Here is a 16,792-nt window from a genome sequence, read left to right as displayed (position 1 = left end):
AACAAAAATGAAATCATCAATTCGGGTGTTTTCATTCTTATTATTGTCGGTTGTCTTTTCATAGCAGCGAGTGTGAAAATGTATTATCAATCTATTATTAATTCTAGGATCCGGTTCTAAAACACACTAAAGTTCGGTAAAGTTGGTAAAAAAAACACAAAGGATTAAAGGGGGGCGGGGAAGGGGAGTGAAGGAACGGTCGGACTAACACCACTACAAGCGCCCCACTCCCAAAAGGTCCGGTTAAAACGCCAAAAACACCTCACGCCTACAAACCTAAGTAGCTATTATGAGCTACGTCCTCAAACGTGGGCCGGCTGGAGGGCTCCAGAGTTTTGTACAGCAGCGCGTCCTCAACGGGGCTAGCCATGAACAAGAGCCCTACGGCCCAGAGACAGAGAGAGAGAGCAGCGGAAAGAGGGAGAGACAGAGAGAGAGACAGACAGAGAGAGAGAAAGAGAGAGAGGGGTGCAGGGATCGTGGAGGGGAAGTGGAATGGTGTGGGGTGGGTTGGGGGGGGGGGGATCAGAAAGAAACAGGGGGAGAGGGAGGTGTGCGTGAGAAGAAGGGGGGGTGATTCGATTGGTGTTGCTGTCAGCGAGGGTGGCCCCGGCGGCTCCCTCTCCCTCACTCTCTCTCTCTCTCTCTCTCTCTCTCTCTCTCAGAGCCGCCGGGGCGATCGGCGAAAAGATGACGAGCTTCTCCGACTGTACCCGGAAACGTCCTCACTTTTTTTCCCCACCCAGGCTTTTTCTTTAGGGCGCCGGAATAAAAATGTCAGATTGGGGAGCAGAATAAGAGATTTATTTATTTATTTAAATTTTTTTTACTGTTTCAACCATCAACTCAAGAGAGGGAGCGTTGTGAAATGGGCGGCGGCAGGATTGCGTCTTGTGATGTTACGCACCCGTTTCCGGGGGAACGGGAATGAGTCGAGCCCCTTTTTCGACAGCGTCCACCCAACGTTCATGTGGGGAGCCGGTGACATGATTAGGGTGGAGCCGTGCCGGCGGCTAAAGCCAATCACACACGGGCCCGAACCCCAGGGAGTTAGGATGTTTTTCCGGGTACAGTGTGAGCGGCGGCGTCATCCCTCCCTGGCCCTTCTGTCCCTCCGCCCCTTGGCACCGACAGCTGGGCGGGTGGTGATCGGTGGAGGGGGCGGAGGCTGGGTGGTGGGGGTGGGAGGGAGCCGGAGGCTGGATCCTACCCAGGTAACTATGGTAGGGCACAGGGATGAGCCGGGCATTTAGCTGTTTCTGATCCGCCACCTCGTAGGGCCCGTCGTCATAGACGCCGAGGTCCAGCAGCGTCTGGTTGAGCAGCTGAACTCGCACCTCGCCTGGAAGGGAAACACGTGAAGGCGGCGGCGCCACGGGCCCGGCGCCGCAACCTCTATATGTACGCACACGCACTCACACTCTTTCTCTTTCAATCACCCTCTTATTCGCTTGTTTTTCCATTCACAAAGCAACACGTTTGCTCCTCTTGCGTCACATAATGCACGCCGCTCAAACACCGACAGTATACAGGATACAAGCAAACACTGACTTACGGTGTTCGTGAATATCTCCGGGACACAAACAGAGCAATCTAAGTGTGTAATTGTGTGAATTAGGACATACTGTAGGAATCGTAAGGTACAATCTCCGTTATATTGATCACCAGGGTCAAACATTCACCCGACCCCTTCGAGTACTTTCTATAATTAACCAAAGTCGCAGCATTGATCCGTATGAGTCCCATCAGTGGATTTACTTTTAAAGAAATTACACATTGTTTATCTCATGATAGAAAATCAATGGCACGGACAATTTCAGCAAATGAGCTTTTTTTTTTCTCCTAGCTCGTACTTACAACCGCAGGTGTTATTTTCTGATGCAACAGGCTGCCTATTGAGGATGTAACGTTTGATTCCATTTCACCTGAACGCACCAAAAACAATTGAAGGCAGACATTTGATAGAAATTGTTTTTTTTTCTCCAGTCTCTCGAATCTACACCCAAAACATGTCCTTACATACATTACATACACACGCATGCTTAATGTGTACACTTTGTTTCATTAAGTGCTACATATATAAATAAAGATTTATTTACAAACGTAATATTTATCATCCTTTCATTTTTTTACAAGCTAATCTATTCAAAAAATGCATGATCATCTTAACATCATCATCATCATCATCATCTGAAAAGGTATCTTTTATTCCCATGCAGTCACACGTAAACCCACAATCCAAAGAGCAGATGGAAAACCCCCTCACTACCTTTCCAGTTGTACGTTCCCGGCGCTCCGAAGAGGATGAAGTTGTTGTCGGGGGTGAAGCTGACCGACAGCCCCTGCTGGCAGAAGCCAAACTGCTCGTGTCCCTGCGGCCGCCCCTCGCAGAACTTCCACTCGCCTCCGTCCAGGTCGTCCCGCTCCGTCAGGTCCTCGCTCAGGACGTAGCAGCGCCCGATGGGGTCTCGGGTCTCGGAGGGCTGGGTCACGCGCTGCCGCAGCTCGTACAGGTGGGCGCAGATCTGACGCGGGATTAAAATAGATACGATGTTCACTGAGGAGAAAGAAGCCGCTGTAGGGATTTGTTGAACATTGTGTTTTCTTGTTCGGGAAACCAACTTAATTACAATAAATAAATTATAACTATAAACTATAAATACCTATATATTATTTTTTAATGAGAACATTTTAGAAACAATCAAAGCATACATCGACAATTGGAGCAACGTGACAGCAACAACTGGGGTGGTCCAAGGGATCTTTGACACTATTTTTGCACTTCTGGAAGTATTATGGAGGTAATTATATTCAGAACATCAATACCCCAAGGGTTATCAAATTACGAATGTGTCTTTTTTTTTGCCAGAGCCCAAGTCACTTCTGGACTGTGCGATCAGTGACAACGTTCCTTCGGTCCCGTCACTATAAATGAACTATGGCTGCTCTTAATAGGGCCTAGGTTCGGTTCCAGCTCCGTTGCGGTTGCATTATTATTACACGACCGTCTGAGCTTGTACTCACCACCACCTTCCCTCCGATCCCCTGGCTCTTCACCGTCACCCCCAGCCACTGGTTGTCTTTGCTCTCTCTGTCCAGCCTCACTGTGATGGAGAGGAAAGAGGAAGAGTTTGTCGTAAGGGTTTCCACAGCACAGTGAAATAAGTCCAGGTGAAGGTTAAAATACATCTTGTTAGAACCCTCTCCGCCAAATACAAAATGCACGATTTTGTCAGAACCGAATAAAAAGACGTAGCCAGTCCCGTACTGCCCTCGCTATTGCGAACGCGAAATGAAATGACTTTGAACGGGAAAAAAAACAAAAAACTGAGTAACGGAGGCGACCTCAAACTTACCTTCTCCGTCGATATCCACTCTCGTGCAGTCGTACTCCTCCGGCGATATGGGACACTTGAACAGCGCCCCCGGCCGGCTGCCCTGCAACTGGCCGTGCCCTGCGGCCTGCGGCGCCCCCACCAGGATCCTGAGGAAATGTCGGCAAACACAGAAACGTTACGGCGGGTTCCTTGAAAGGGAGGGAGTAAGTCTCGTCAAGTTATGTTTTGGGAAAACAGCCAGATTTTTTTTTACTTTTTTGATTAACTCTAATGAGCGTTATGTTGGGGAGTATCTATAAAGTGCATCCCATCAAAGTGCAGAGAAACCATTAGAATGACAAATGCGCATTGAAGCGAGCAGATTTCTTTCCAAAATAAGCGTACATAGTACAGACTGGGATGCATGTATTGAATTCCAGATATCCTAGCAGTAATTCCAGCATTTGAGTGTTTTTGGTGGTTTGAAGCCATTAAAATCTCATTGATAAAACCTTTACTCTGGCGTATCGCTTCGCACCCATCAAAAAAAAAAAAGAGGGCCCTAAAAAATAGAAAAACCAACGAACTGAGACACCGTTCAGACCTTCTCCCTCCTCCGATAACAGGCACCGGGGGGAGGAAAAGTTTTTATTCTCAGTGAGGTTGATACTGATATTTTTGGGGGCCGCGGCGATGCCTTCTGCCTTATTAGGACTGGCTGATCCACGGTGGGAGGCTATTTAAAAACCCAGCGTTGAGCCGCATTCCACCCAACCCTGTCGGCCGTGCCACGGGCATGGAAGCGAGACACAGGGAAGCACGGGGCAAGGTGGGAGGGCAGGACGGAAAGAAAGAAAGAAAGAAAGAAAGAAAGAAAGAAAGAAAGAAAGAAAGAAAGAAAGAAAGAAAGAAAGAAAAAGAAAGGTGGGGAGAGAGACAGACATACTTAGGTGTGTTGGTTATAAGACATGTTTTAACTAGGTACTACATAAATAGGCCTACTGGCTATAACACAAAGTAAGAACGTATCCCTGGATCTCTGATGAGGATTTGGATCATTCAAGCGCATTGGAAGGTCGAGCGTGGGAACGAAAGAATAAAGAAAAAAATTCCGATTTCATTCTCTGGAGCCCCATTACATCTCAGGGCTCTTAAATTAGAGCACTCATTGCAGCTGGAAAGAGTTTTGGCTATAAATATGGTAGCAGCTATCTGAAAGTGAGAGATGGTGGGTGGGGGGCTTCCAAGTGACCGTCGGGACTTTAAGCACTGAGTAGCGATAACATTCCTGGTCGTCCGACTCCTTCATTCTTATTGGGTGCTCACTTCATCATACGCTTGCTGAAATTGCAATGCTCGCTTTGTCAAGTTAAATGATGAGACTTTGAGGGCCTTGAATCAGTCCAGGTCTGAAGCCTCTCCACCGCCACCTTCTCTTTAGTGGTGAAAAGCAGAGCCCCACCCCAGACTAATTTATCAGGGTATGCAGGCACCTGCATGATAGAATTATGTCTTATTTATAGCTGCATAGATAGTCGGCTTGAGATAGTACATGTCTGGAAGAAGCCAAAATCTATGTGTCAGTCAACCCACTGAGCCCATATATCATTTGGGAAATTCTTGTCTTATCAATGCCAACACAGGTGATAAAAGAGCACAGGCATAAAGAACATCACGGACTACAAAGGGAGGGATGGACAATGTCCTCGGGATCCATCTTTTCCTGATGGTCTGAACACCTTCTATGCCCACTTTGAGTCATCCATCCCCTCCCACAGCACCAGGCTCACACTCCCACCGGGTGAGCCGCCCCTCGCTGTGTCTGCCGTGGACGTGAGGGGGACGCCACGGAGGATCAATCCCCGCAAGGCAGCGGCCCCGGACAACTTCCCCCGGACGGGTTCTGAGAGATTGTGCGCAGGAGCTCACAGGGATGTTGACGGACATCTTTAACATCCCGCTCTCCCAAGCTGTGGTTCCTGTTTGTCTCAAGACGTCTACTACCGTTCCAGTGCCCAAAAACTCATCTGTGGGAAAACATGGATGACTTTCGCCCGGTGGCCCGCACTTCGATGATCATGAAATGCTTTGAACCATTGGTTTTGGCCCACATAAGGGACACTTATCAGCATCAACGTGGTATGTTTGTAGGAAGAACCGGTCGGTGTGTGACGCTGCGTCAACTGTTGTCCACTCTGCTGTCGCCCACCTGGAGAGCAGGGATTCCTATGTCAGGCTGCTCTTCCTGGACTTGAGTTCTGCTTTTATCACTATCATTCCACAGTCTTTAGTCCACAAAACGCTGCTGTTGGGACTAAAACCATGTCTCTGCAACTGGACTTCTTCACAAACAGGCCACAGCCCATGGCGTCTCTTCTTCCACCATCACACTCAACACCGGCTCCCCACAGGGATGTGTCCAGAGCACCCTGCTGTACACGCTCCTCACGTATGATTGCTCTGCGACGCACCCGGGCAATCAAACAGTGACGTTTGCAGAAGACAAGTCTGTGGTTGGACTGATCCCCAACAACGGTGAGTCTGCGGACCGGCAGGAGGTGGAAGAACCCGTGGACCGGCGCAGAGCAAACAATCTCCGCATCAATGGGGGGGAAGACTAAGGTTGTGGACTTTAGGAGGAGAGGCCACACCCCCCCCCCCCACCCCACCCCCACGACCTCATGCGGGCCACCAACACAGCCGGCATCACGAAGAAGGCCGATGTACGTTCTTTTAGAGGAGGCTGTGAAACGGGGCCGGCCTCAGCCCTCCTGTCCTGACCTCCTTTTTACCGGTGCGTGGTGGAGAGCGTACTGACATCCTCCATCACTGCTTGGTATGGGAACTGCTCTGCGACTGACAGGAAGGCGCCGGCAACGAGTGGTTACATCTGCTCAAAGAATAACCAGCAGCAGTCTCTCTTCCTTGGAGGACATTTTATGTCAGCGGGAGCAGAAGCAGAACGTTGTGTATCATGAAGGACCCCACTCACCCGGCACAGCAACTGTTCACACTGTTCACACTAAACTGAAACTGAAACTGAAAATAGAATTTGATTTAGTGTTTTTGTGCATTTGGACAGCAGGATTTTTTAAAAGAAGCTGTTCAACTCTTCCTAACGTAATGAGGTTACAAGGCGCTATGACAACATGTCTGCAGCCGTTGGTACCTGTTGGGAAAAACTCGAGGAATCTTTATTCATTTATTTACATGCATATCCCTAACTGGTGTTGACCCTGATTCCATTTGACTGGGAAACACTGTCTGAAGCGTAAACGATTTTCTTATTGATATCCTTGTGTACATGAGAAGGTAGGAGGGCATCTCAAAAAACAGTTACTGTGTATGAGGGGTTTACAGTAATCACCATTACCCTGTCAGGGACCTCATAACCAAGATAAGAGCGCAGGAATCTTTGCCCCTTTTTCTTTCTTTGCTTACTTTCTTCTTTACTAATGCATATACTGTATATATATACATATACTACTATTACTAACTCTGCTAATTCCGAGGGACGTTTAGTTGCCTGTGATATACAGTTGCTTTGGACAGTAGCATTTGATAAATGACGCAATGTTAATGTCATGAATATGAATGTACACGTGAATGCAATGATCTTCATGCCTGCACCATCTCCATCAACCGGCCAGCTCTGCAGTCGGACGAATACAGCTGCTTTACCTCTTAAACCTCCCGGCCCCACTGCTCCTTCCCATAGTGTCTACTTTTGCTCAAGTGCAGCCCCCCAGGACCCCAAATCATAATCCCTGTCATCTCAGCAGGCGAGCGCCATCACCGGAGCAAGGCGAGACATCAGAGCTGCTGCTATATTGCTGGTGGTCCACATCACTAACCCTGACTATAGTGCTAAGCTCATGCTTTAACATATTCCAAACAAAACGGACCTGGCTACGTGCCTTCAACATCTTTTTAAGCCATAAATTCCGATAAAATCTGAATCCGCCCTTACATTAGCATTCCACAGACCTCTGGTTTACGTTACGGAGGGAGGAGGATAGGGTGATACCTCCATCTCCGCCACGCATGCGGACAGACGGGGCAGGTGTGAGGGCATGAGGGTGGGAGGTCTAGCTGTGAAACCCACAGAGCTTTCTATGCCGGTAGTGAGATAGTTGGTGGCTCTAATCTTTTCTTCTGAAACAGGCCAGGACATAACAATCAGCAGAGTGGACATGCTCGTCTGGTTTGGAAAACTCAAAACAGTGTGAGAGAGCACTTGAAAAAGCACTCTTCAATTCAAGGACGATAACTAAAAGATTTAATGCTCTATCCCCGTCGACTCTTCAATGGATAGCCTTGGAATTGATGGATATCACCAATACCAGAGAATTAAAAATACATTTGTTGCTTTTTCAAAGTGAAGGCTAATAAACATGAAAAGGCTTATAAACATGTATTTCACACGTAATAAAAATGTAAAATGTATGTTGTAATGATTTGTTGTTTTTAATTTTTGTTATTAATTGCAACTAATTAACAAACTATGAATTAAACACGTACAACTTTATTTTTCGTCCTAGTTTCACTAATAGTGAATAGCTTTGTGTGAAGTGAAATAGAAAAAAAAGTCAAGCCTGACACATGCATCTTTCATTCTTTAAATATTAAGTCACTGTAGATAGAACACCATGAGATACAGACACCGTTCATACTAAACTATCTCATAACCCAAGCACATCTTTCAATAAACCCATATTTGGCGCGTGTGGGTGTGTGTGTGTGTGTGTGTGTGTGTGTGTGTGTGTGTGTGTGTGTGTGTGTGTGTGTGTGTGTGTGTGTGTGTGTGTGTGTGTGTGTGTGTGTGTGTGTTCCCACCAGCCTAGGGGAGGGTGGTATGAGGGTAGTGAGTGTACCACTGACACAGTCTGGAGGAATGCCCACATGAACCCAGCCACAGTGGCTTGAAGCCAATACGAGTTTGTATGTCAATGCGTGTGTGTGTGCGTGTGTGTGTGTGTGTGTGTGTGTGTGTGTGTGTGTGTGTGTGTGCGCTTATCGGCATTTTTGTATTTTTTTCACCCCGCCCGTGTAGTGCCTATGATTGTACTACTATACAGCAAAATCATAAGAATGCATTATTAGAAATACTCATATGGGGAGGTTGGCTGTACAGGACAGTGATTTATTACCATTGACCTGTGGGAGGGCTATTCTATAAAGCTTTTAAAGTTATTAAAAAATAACATCCCCCTCTGTTGTCCTAATAATTATCCATCTCTCCTTTCTGTCTCTTGCATCAACATAACACACGCACACACACACACACACACACACACACACACACACACACACACACACACACACACACACACACACACACAGGCAACCCTCATTACTCTCCCTGCACTACTCTCATTGCCATGTGCTCATCAACCCCCTCCGACCCGTGACCCCCACCCTCTCCACCCGGGTCCTCCCGTGCACCTCCCCCTACATCGGGACAACTCACATCCCAGGTCTTGGCCTCTGCAACAATCAATGACAAAGGGCTGTGACAACAATGTCGCCGCATGGATGAAATGCATCCGTCATGGGACCAGATAATGGAAGCAGAAATTCTCTGTTCAGAATGGATTTTTTGGGTTTGGATTATACTCAATGACATCATAGTGCTTAAAGCTACGATAAACATGTTGTCTGAGTGCTGTTCCGTATGTGCTCATCAGGTTGACTTGACTTGACACAGGTTACCCCTGGAAATATTAGTTGGAGAAGTTAGCTATGACTCTGTGGTATCCTAGGTTACCTTTTAGTGATTTACTTATGGGTGAAGAACCTAACTGGCTTCTCACCCTGATTTGTATTGTGCACATTCGAGCAACTTTTCTATCTTTCTCTTTCACACAGACAACAAACACCCAGACACACACACACACACACACACACACACACACACACACACGCACACACACGACAGACAAAACAGCAGTGTTTTTGCATTCTAGAATAATTCTAAGTCGAGATTTTGCTTCAAAGGAGAGAGGCTACACACAATGCATAATCAAATCAGGTAAACCAGATTAAACACAAAGGACCTTGAGTGGTGAAAAGGGAGTGCAGGGGGTGGAAGGAGGGTGAAAAGCGCCTCAGCAGCAAATAAACGCCCCCAGGAAGAAGAAAGATGCCTTTACATCAAAATGTGTAGCAACTATTCATCAACACAATCGCATGAGCAACACAAACCGCAATTTTCTTTTCATCTTAATTTTATGTCACTATCTGAGTTTGATCGTATGATAACACTGTAATGGTACATGTCTACCAATACCATTAAAATCTTAAATCTGGATAGAAACATGATTACAGAATCCAACTTTACAAAATGATCGGCCAGCTGAAATAAGTGCAAATGGGTGATTATAATTGTGACAGAACTTACGATAGGAGAAAATTGCATTTCAAAGGGAAATACTATTCATAAAAAGTATGATTCCGTCTCTCCAAAGTCAAACCTCCTCCTCCCTACTCACCATGTTTAAAGTATGGGCAGACTAATGCTTGATTGAATATTTACACTTGGTCTCTGTTATCTATGCCAAATGAAGCACACCCACCCAAATATTTCCTGTGTGTGAAGCCATTTATTCATGTAGTTTATATCTCCGAACCCATCATTCCCTGTGCCACAGCATCTGTCCATCGGGGAGAAATGTGTTGTTGCTGCTTGGTAGTTAGTGTCGCTACAGGCTCAGCATGGGGGCCCGAGGTCTTTAAGCCTTCTGTTGTTCACCCGAGGCAAGACTATGACCTCTGACCTGAGCAGTGACACACACACACACACACACACACACACACACATGCAAGCACACACACGGGCGCACCCACGCATGCACGCACGCACGAACACACACACACACACACACACACACACACACAAACACACACACACACACACACGGACAATTGTGTATGCAGGCATGCATACATGAAAACATGGTTTGTAAGAGCATGGACTGAATCGTTCAGACACACACATACACACACACACACACACTCAGACAAACACACACACACACACACACACACACACACACACACGCACACGCACACACAAATGCTAAAATAACCGAGGGCTGTACAACAACTGTGTAAACCCTGGATCGTCACGCTGGCCCATACCACCTCCAAGAGAATCTGTGACGGTCAGGAGGTACAATGCACCGGCGGCTTTGTAAGGGGGAGAAAAAAAGCAGCTGATTGCACACCTGACCCCCTGTTTCTGCCGAGTTTTACTGATGAGAAAACAACAGCTGAGAATGGGATGACTGGGCCCTGAATCACCGGGCTCTTTTAGTCCAGCAACTCAGTCGGGACGTCCAACCTCTCTCCCTCCGGACAGGAATAAACAGGTTTGGACAATGTGCACGGGACAGGGAGAGAGAGAGAGAGAGAGAGAGGGAGGGAGAGAGAGAGGGAGACAGACAGACATTCAGAAACAGCTGCCACTGTGTGTGTGTGTGTGTGTGTGTGAACTCTCCTCTGGGATGTGGTACAAAGTGCACGGCCCCAGATCTGACTCCACTTCCTACTTTGACAGGTCGGGTCAAGGAAAGTATTTCATTTCTACATACTATCTCGAACCAATTACTGGCAAACCAAATGCAGACTCTCACCACAGCTCGACAAATGGTGAGTTGCAGAGACAAAACAATATGCCCCTCTCTGTGTAACTATGATAGGAGATGATGGTAACCCCATCCCATTGGCACATGCCTCTTTTACAGCCCCAGAGTCCTCACCACCTGCCCCTCCCCTGATCAATACGTCTGAAAACAGCCGTTTTCAGACTTAGATGGGGTAGCGATGGCCGGAAGGTCCAAAGTACCAATGGAATACAACCCTTTTATAGACAGACAGACAGACAGACAGATAGGCAGATAGATAGATAGATAGATAGATAGATAGATAGATAGATAGATAGATAGATAGATAGATAGATAGATAGATAGATAGATAGATAGATAGATAGATAGATAGATAGATAGATAGATAGATAGATAGATAGATAGAAAGACAGAAAGACAGATAGCTATCTAAACTGTTTAAAGTACTTGGGAAAAATGTAGAAAAAAATAAAATACTACTACTAATACTACTACTTATAATAATAATAATAATAATAAAACTACTACTGCTACTTCTACTACTACTACTAATAATAATAATAATGAAATGATAATAAAATAAAATCTCACTGTGGTTATATTATGTTATATGTTTTAAGTTTCACCACTCACACTCACACACATTACAGCAGGGGTCTCAAACTCGCGGCCCGCGGGCCAATTGAGGCCCGCTGGACGATATTTTGTGGCCCCCTACTTGACATCAAAGTTTAGTGTTAGTGTGGCCCGTGCGTTTTTCTCACACGCACCTTTTTCCCGAGTCGTTGCCCTGGCCGTTTTATTTTATTTTTTACCACTTATGGGCTACCGTAGCTCAGGCTCGTGACAGCTTCCGCTGGTGTTTGTTGACAAGTTAGCCAACGCGTTAGTCACTTGGTTGAAACGTGATTCCGGAGTGACACTAAGTGGAAGGAAAATATATCCTGTCACCCAGTGCAAGGTACAGAGGACTTAGGAAGTGGGCAGACTCAACAAGTGTAATCAGTGACCCAATAAAGACAGCAGAGTGTTGCAACAGGAAAGGGAAAAGAAGTTGTACTTTTTTTTGGAATACTTGAAACCCTTTCTTTGTGGAATACTTGATGCGGCCCAGCCTCACCCAGACTCTACCTCCAGCGGCCCCCAGGTAAGTTGAGTTTGAGACCCCTGCATTACAGCCGTGAACCATTGAACTAACATGGCTTGTAGCTGTGGTGAAACCTGCACTAAGCTGATGATGTTGAATCGGAGACGGATTTCAGGCAGCAGTTCAGCCACATGGGGCCATTCACCATCCGTTCAATTACATCCCACCTGAGACGTAGAGAAACACAATGGAAAAGACCACCACAAAGGATGATCCATGGGATGATCCATCCCATGATGGTTTGGGAAATTAGACCATTAGAGCGGCAACTGAGATCAGGCCATGACGACGGCCATGTATAAAACATGATTCATGGCACTTCCCATACTGTTGGAGATGGCTATTAAAAGACTTTTCAGTCACATCTCTTGTAACAAATAAAAGCAATAAAATAAAATCTCCACATGATCCCTTGCAATTTCCTGTTTCTGTTCCCGTTTCCGCTAGTTGTTGGTGTCTCAGATCTTAGAATCAGATCCCAGCGTGCGGGCCACCAGCCAATTAATTAAACGGAATCAACGTGATAGAAAGAAACACAGCCACATGCAATAATAACACATACTCTCGCACGCACGCACGTACGCACACACACACACGCACACGCACACACACACACACACACACACAGACACACACACGCACCCCTACGGAGATTAAATGAAGGCGATACATGTCGTGATTTATTAATCCGTGCAGCTCCAGGGGGAGAGGTGGGCAGAGGACCGCTCCTCCCCCACACAGAGACCAAATCTCAAGTCGCAGCTCCACCACGTGAGTCAACGAGGGGCAATGCTTCCCCAGCTGAGCTTCATATCCAACGGCGGGGGGAAACAGCCCCTTCAATTTATTTTCCAGACAACAGACGTGAACACGAATAACAATGTCAACTGCATGAAAACAACATTATTCAAATTTTGCTCCGGGAAAGGAATACCAAACCATTTTTGAGTATATGACCTGAAAAGTCTTTATTGTGGTAATCTGTAAGATCATTTTGTTAAAAAGTCCCATATTTTATATATTTTTTGAAGAAACAGCCATTCAATATAATTTTGTTATGCATGTGCTCCTCTGAATCCTGTTTCCATTGATGGTGGCAGGGTCCGCCTTTCCCATCAACAATGCACTGATTGGGCAAACAATCGATCAGAACAAGGCATCATTTGGAGAAATGAAAGTGACAAAGTGGAAAAAAAAACGCAAAACATTTCAAATGGAATTCTGGGATTTACAGTGTAATCTATCCAACACAGATAGATCTGATGGATTTCCACTTGAATGTTTCTCCACTAAGTGTGGACGCGGAACAAGCTTGTTTCTCTTTGGGCAGGACTTCTGCACCAGCATCGGATCCGGGCAGCGTGTGGCTCCTGACTCTGCAGATTGTCCCTGTCCCCCTGTGAACCACATGGTCCAAAGGAGTAATATTCCTAAAAGCTCTCTGCCAGGAGCGGCTGCTTCCCGCCGAGCTTTTATCCAGGCGCGGGGCTGACCAGGGGAGGGGATGTGGGAGAATGCTAAACAGACAGAGAGTAATTGGAAGGGAGCGAACACCAGTACCATATATTGCACCCGTTTACTACTGAGTGCTCACGTTCTTCACTACCCCTGACCATTTACCTGATGATGGATCACATTTTTAGACGTTTAATATTGCCTCTATTTATGGGTTTTGGAAAATTCTAACAATATGGTGAGAAAGCCACCATATAATTATCTCAACTACGGTGACAGATACTTTTGCCCAAGAATAATATATTTTTTTTAAATGACAGCAACAGTGTGAGCTACCACATTTACCAGTGTGGTCATATGAATGTCTTGGCCTAAGCCTTAGTGTGGGACACACTAATGGGAAAAAAATAATGAATTGAATTAGGGAGGGAGAGGGGAAAGCTCATTGTCAACCCTAAAGCTGGTGCTCAAAGAACTGCTTTTATTTGACCATTTTAATGCAAATCAGCCCCCGAGAAATTGTCTATTGTGCTATTTTTTTGTCATGCTGTGCCTCATTTAGTCACATTCATATACGTTTATACAATGGGCGCCGCACTGTAAGGCGCAGGAACTATTTGAATATGTTAAATATATATGATTATGATATGATTTTGGATTTCTGGAAAAATGTTGTTCACACGTAGCTTTAAACTCCAAATTTGTCATGCATGTGGTTCAGCTTTAAATATCACCTGCTATGAAAACCCTAATTCTAAGTTTGTATACATGCAATTGATTTTGGCTCAAAGAGATCCATATCTTCTGCATTAGATGCTAAGGCCAATCTGACCAACTTGAACCCAGAACACAACCTGACATAAACACTTAACTTAATATTGAAAAAAATATATATATCTTTTATTTTTATTTTACCAAATACCATATAATTTTAAAAAAGGCCCAGGTGAACATGTATATAAAGAGTTTACAAATATTGTCATTAATCTGTACAACAATAAACCCAGCAAATGAAATATCTGAAGCAAATTAAAGATACAATAGATGTTTTTTCAAGGTCAAATGGAGATCCTTCAGCAAGAGTTATTAGGGCAGGGTGCTACCTTTGTCGAAGCATTCAATTAAACATCTCCGATAGAAAACTGTGGCATTAAATAATGGCACGTATAGAACAATGACATGTATTTCTAAAGGTGGCAGACATCGATTTCACAGAGGGCATTAATAATGATTTACAGAGCCAAGCATACGTTACTACATTGTATACCATGTAGATAGCCTCTACACCCAGATACCCTATAAATTGTCAATAAAATGTTTAATTCCCATAGGTATAACAGCAATTTTGGGGATAGTGTACCAACCATGCCATTGGTAAAACGCTGCATCATGCACCTTTTAACATTTAAGCAGACATAAGCATGCAGGGTAATGGCCTCCTATTTCAAAATATTGAGTATGTGTTTTTTTATTTACGCTGTGGATGACTGAGGTGTGTTTAATTGCAATGTATTTGCAGGTAATAACCACCTTATAAAAGGTGCAGTTGGTTTACAGAGGAGATATCGACGACAGGCTCATAGGACTTCCACCCTTCATCAGGCAGGGGGCTATTAGAGGAAAGTGATTCTGGAACAGAGCCACAAATAAGACTCAAACACCCTGACAGCTCAAGCTCTACAGGTTTCACAGCAGCAGAGTAGTTTCTTAAAGTGACGATGCATAAGATCGGTTGTGTTGGGTGGATTACACTCGCCAATATTCTATTCCAAACTGCAATGTCTTTTTTTCCCCAACATCCTCCGGGTTTACCCTCGTCTTTGCTCTAACACGGTCACTTTATTTTGTCCAGAGTTTGGCTTCTTCCTCGATTGATTTGGTTTTTTGTTTTTTTTCTTGGTCACTTGAGGTGGTGGGGATAGTTTTTCATCCCAGGATGCTGTTCTTTTTTCGTAATATTCGACCCCGCCAAAATTCGACCAGAGAAGCACACAGAGAAGCGTGTGCATAGCTCAAGTACCTTAAATGCCTGTTTCTTTAAAAAAGTATATAATATGACATTTTATTACGAAAACACTTCACACTTTTTAGTCCAGACAGCACATTCTGTGTGGGGACTATTGCAATGCCGAATGAAAAACTTGATGCACTATCCCACTATTATTCAATAAAATGAGCCAAATGGCCTTAATCTTGACTCCTGTCTCCTTACGTGTGTGCCATACTTCCACTTCCTGGTGCTCCTTCACCGCTCAGGGTGTTCTTACCGCACGTGGTTGCCAGGATGCGCGACAAGCACCACAATCAGCTCCTTCCGATGAGGGAAGACAACGCCGTCGGCCAGATACATATTTCCACAGCCGGGCGAGCCGTCTTTAATGTTTTAACTCTGTGTCCTTATACGGTGCAGGGGCTTTAGAAAGACAACATCAAGGATCAACCCGACATTACAGTAGGCTTTAAGACTCTCCCTCTTCCTGCTTCCCGTAATCAGTACCTCTAGAAGCAGGAGGAAGGGTACATTTTCAAAAGGCTGATGAGTAAGCCCATCGTTGACGACTGCAATCTTATAGGACGCCCAATATCATAGTGACTAAGCACGGGACAGGCCATTAAAGCGAATGATGTCATTATCGGTATTGAGTTTGGTGGCACAAGACACAATAACTCTCTGATATGACCACAGGCCACAGAAATCCAAACCGTATTAATACAAAGAGAAAATGAGTCAAGAGCATCTAATTACAACAGGTTCACAGTCGACCCCCAAAACATCACACCATAAGACAACGTGAACAGCTGTAAAGTCCAAGAACTCCAAGGCACAGAAAGTAAGAGCAAAGCTAATGTGACTCTTCAGTCTCATTTACGATGTAGAAAAGAGTCAGGGCGGAGAGCAGAATCCAAAGACGCAGCATGAACAGCACTTTCCAAATGACGCGATTGTAAAACCATCATTATGAAATCATCATGCAGGGATGTGTTCCGCTGATGTCACAGAAAACTGGAAACTGCACAACTGATGCCATCATCTTTCAGATGGTAAGAACCAATATCCTGCCACTGTGAATGCATGGTTCCTGCAGTCCTGTTTAGGGCTGCACCTTCCTGACTTTTCACTGCATCTGTTTTAAAGTGCCAGCAGGCAATCGATTGGCACTCCTTTGCATATGGCAGTATGCCCCCAGCCTGAATTACTAAATGGGTCCAGGCATTGCAGTGGCGTGAAACACTAGCCATTCTGATGT

The 16,792-nt window shown here is 45.3% G+C and overlaps 1 protein-coding gene across 3 annotated transcripts in view; it reads right to left on the bottom strand.

Moving 5' to 3' along the window:
• The window catches only part of itga7 (integrin, alpha 7), a 41,584-nt gene that overhangs the window by 20,403 nt on the left and 4,389 nt on the right, over positions 1-16,792 (bottom strand). For all 3 annotated transcript variants that reach the window (XR_013844173.1, XM_080001337.1, XM_080001338.1), the window contains exons 2-5: positions 3,357-3,484; positions 3,025-3,104; positions 2,270-2,525; positions 277-381 (exon numbers count right to left, since the gene is read on the bottom strand). Coding sequence is in view for 2 of the 3 variants with exons in the window: in XM_080001337.1 (XP_079857463.1) it covers positions 277-381; positions 2,270-2,525; positions 3,025-3,104; positions 3,357-3,484 (569 nt within the window). In the remaining variant the exon portion in view is untranslated. The remainder of the gene's footprint in view (positions 1-276; positions 382-2,269; positions 2,526-3,024; positions 3,105-3,356; positions 3,485-16,792) is intronic.

The sequence above is a fragment of the Zeus faber genome (genome assembly GCF_960531495.2).
Source record: "Zeus faber genome assembly, chromosome: 5".
NCBI classification, from domain to species: Eukaryota; Metazoa; Chordata; class Actinopteri; order Zeiformes; family Zeidae; genus Zeus; species Zeus faber.
Note: the sequence above shows the minus strand (reverse complement) of the source record. Positions and strands in the feature narration are given on the sequence as shown.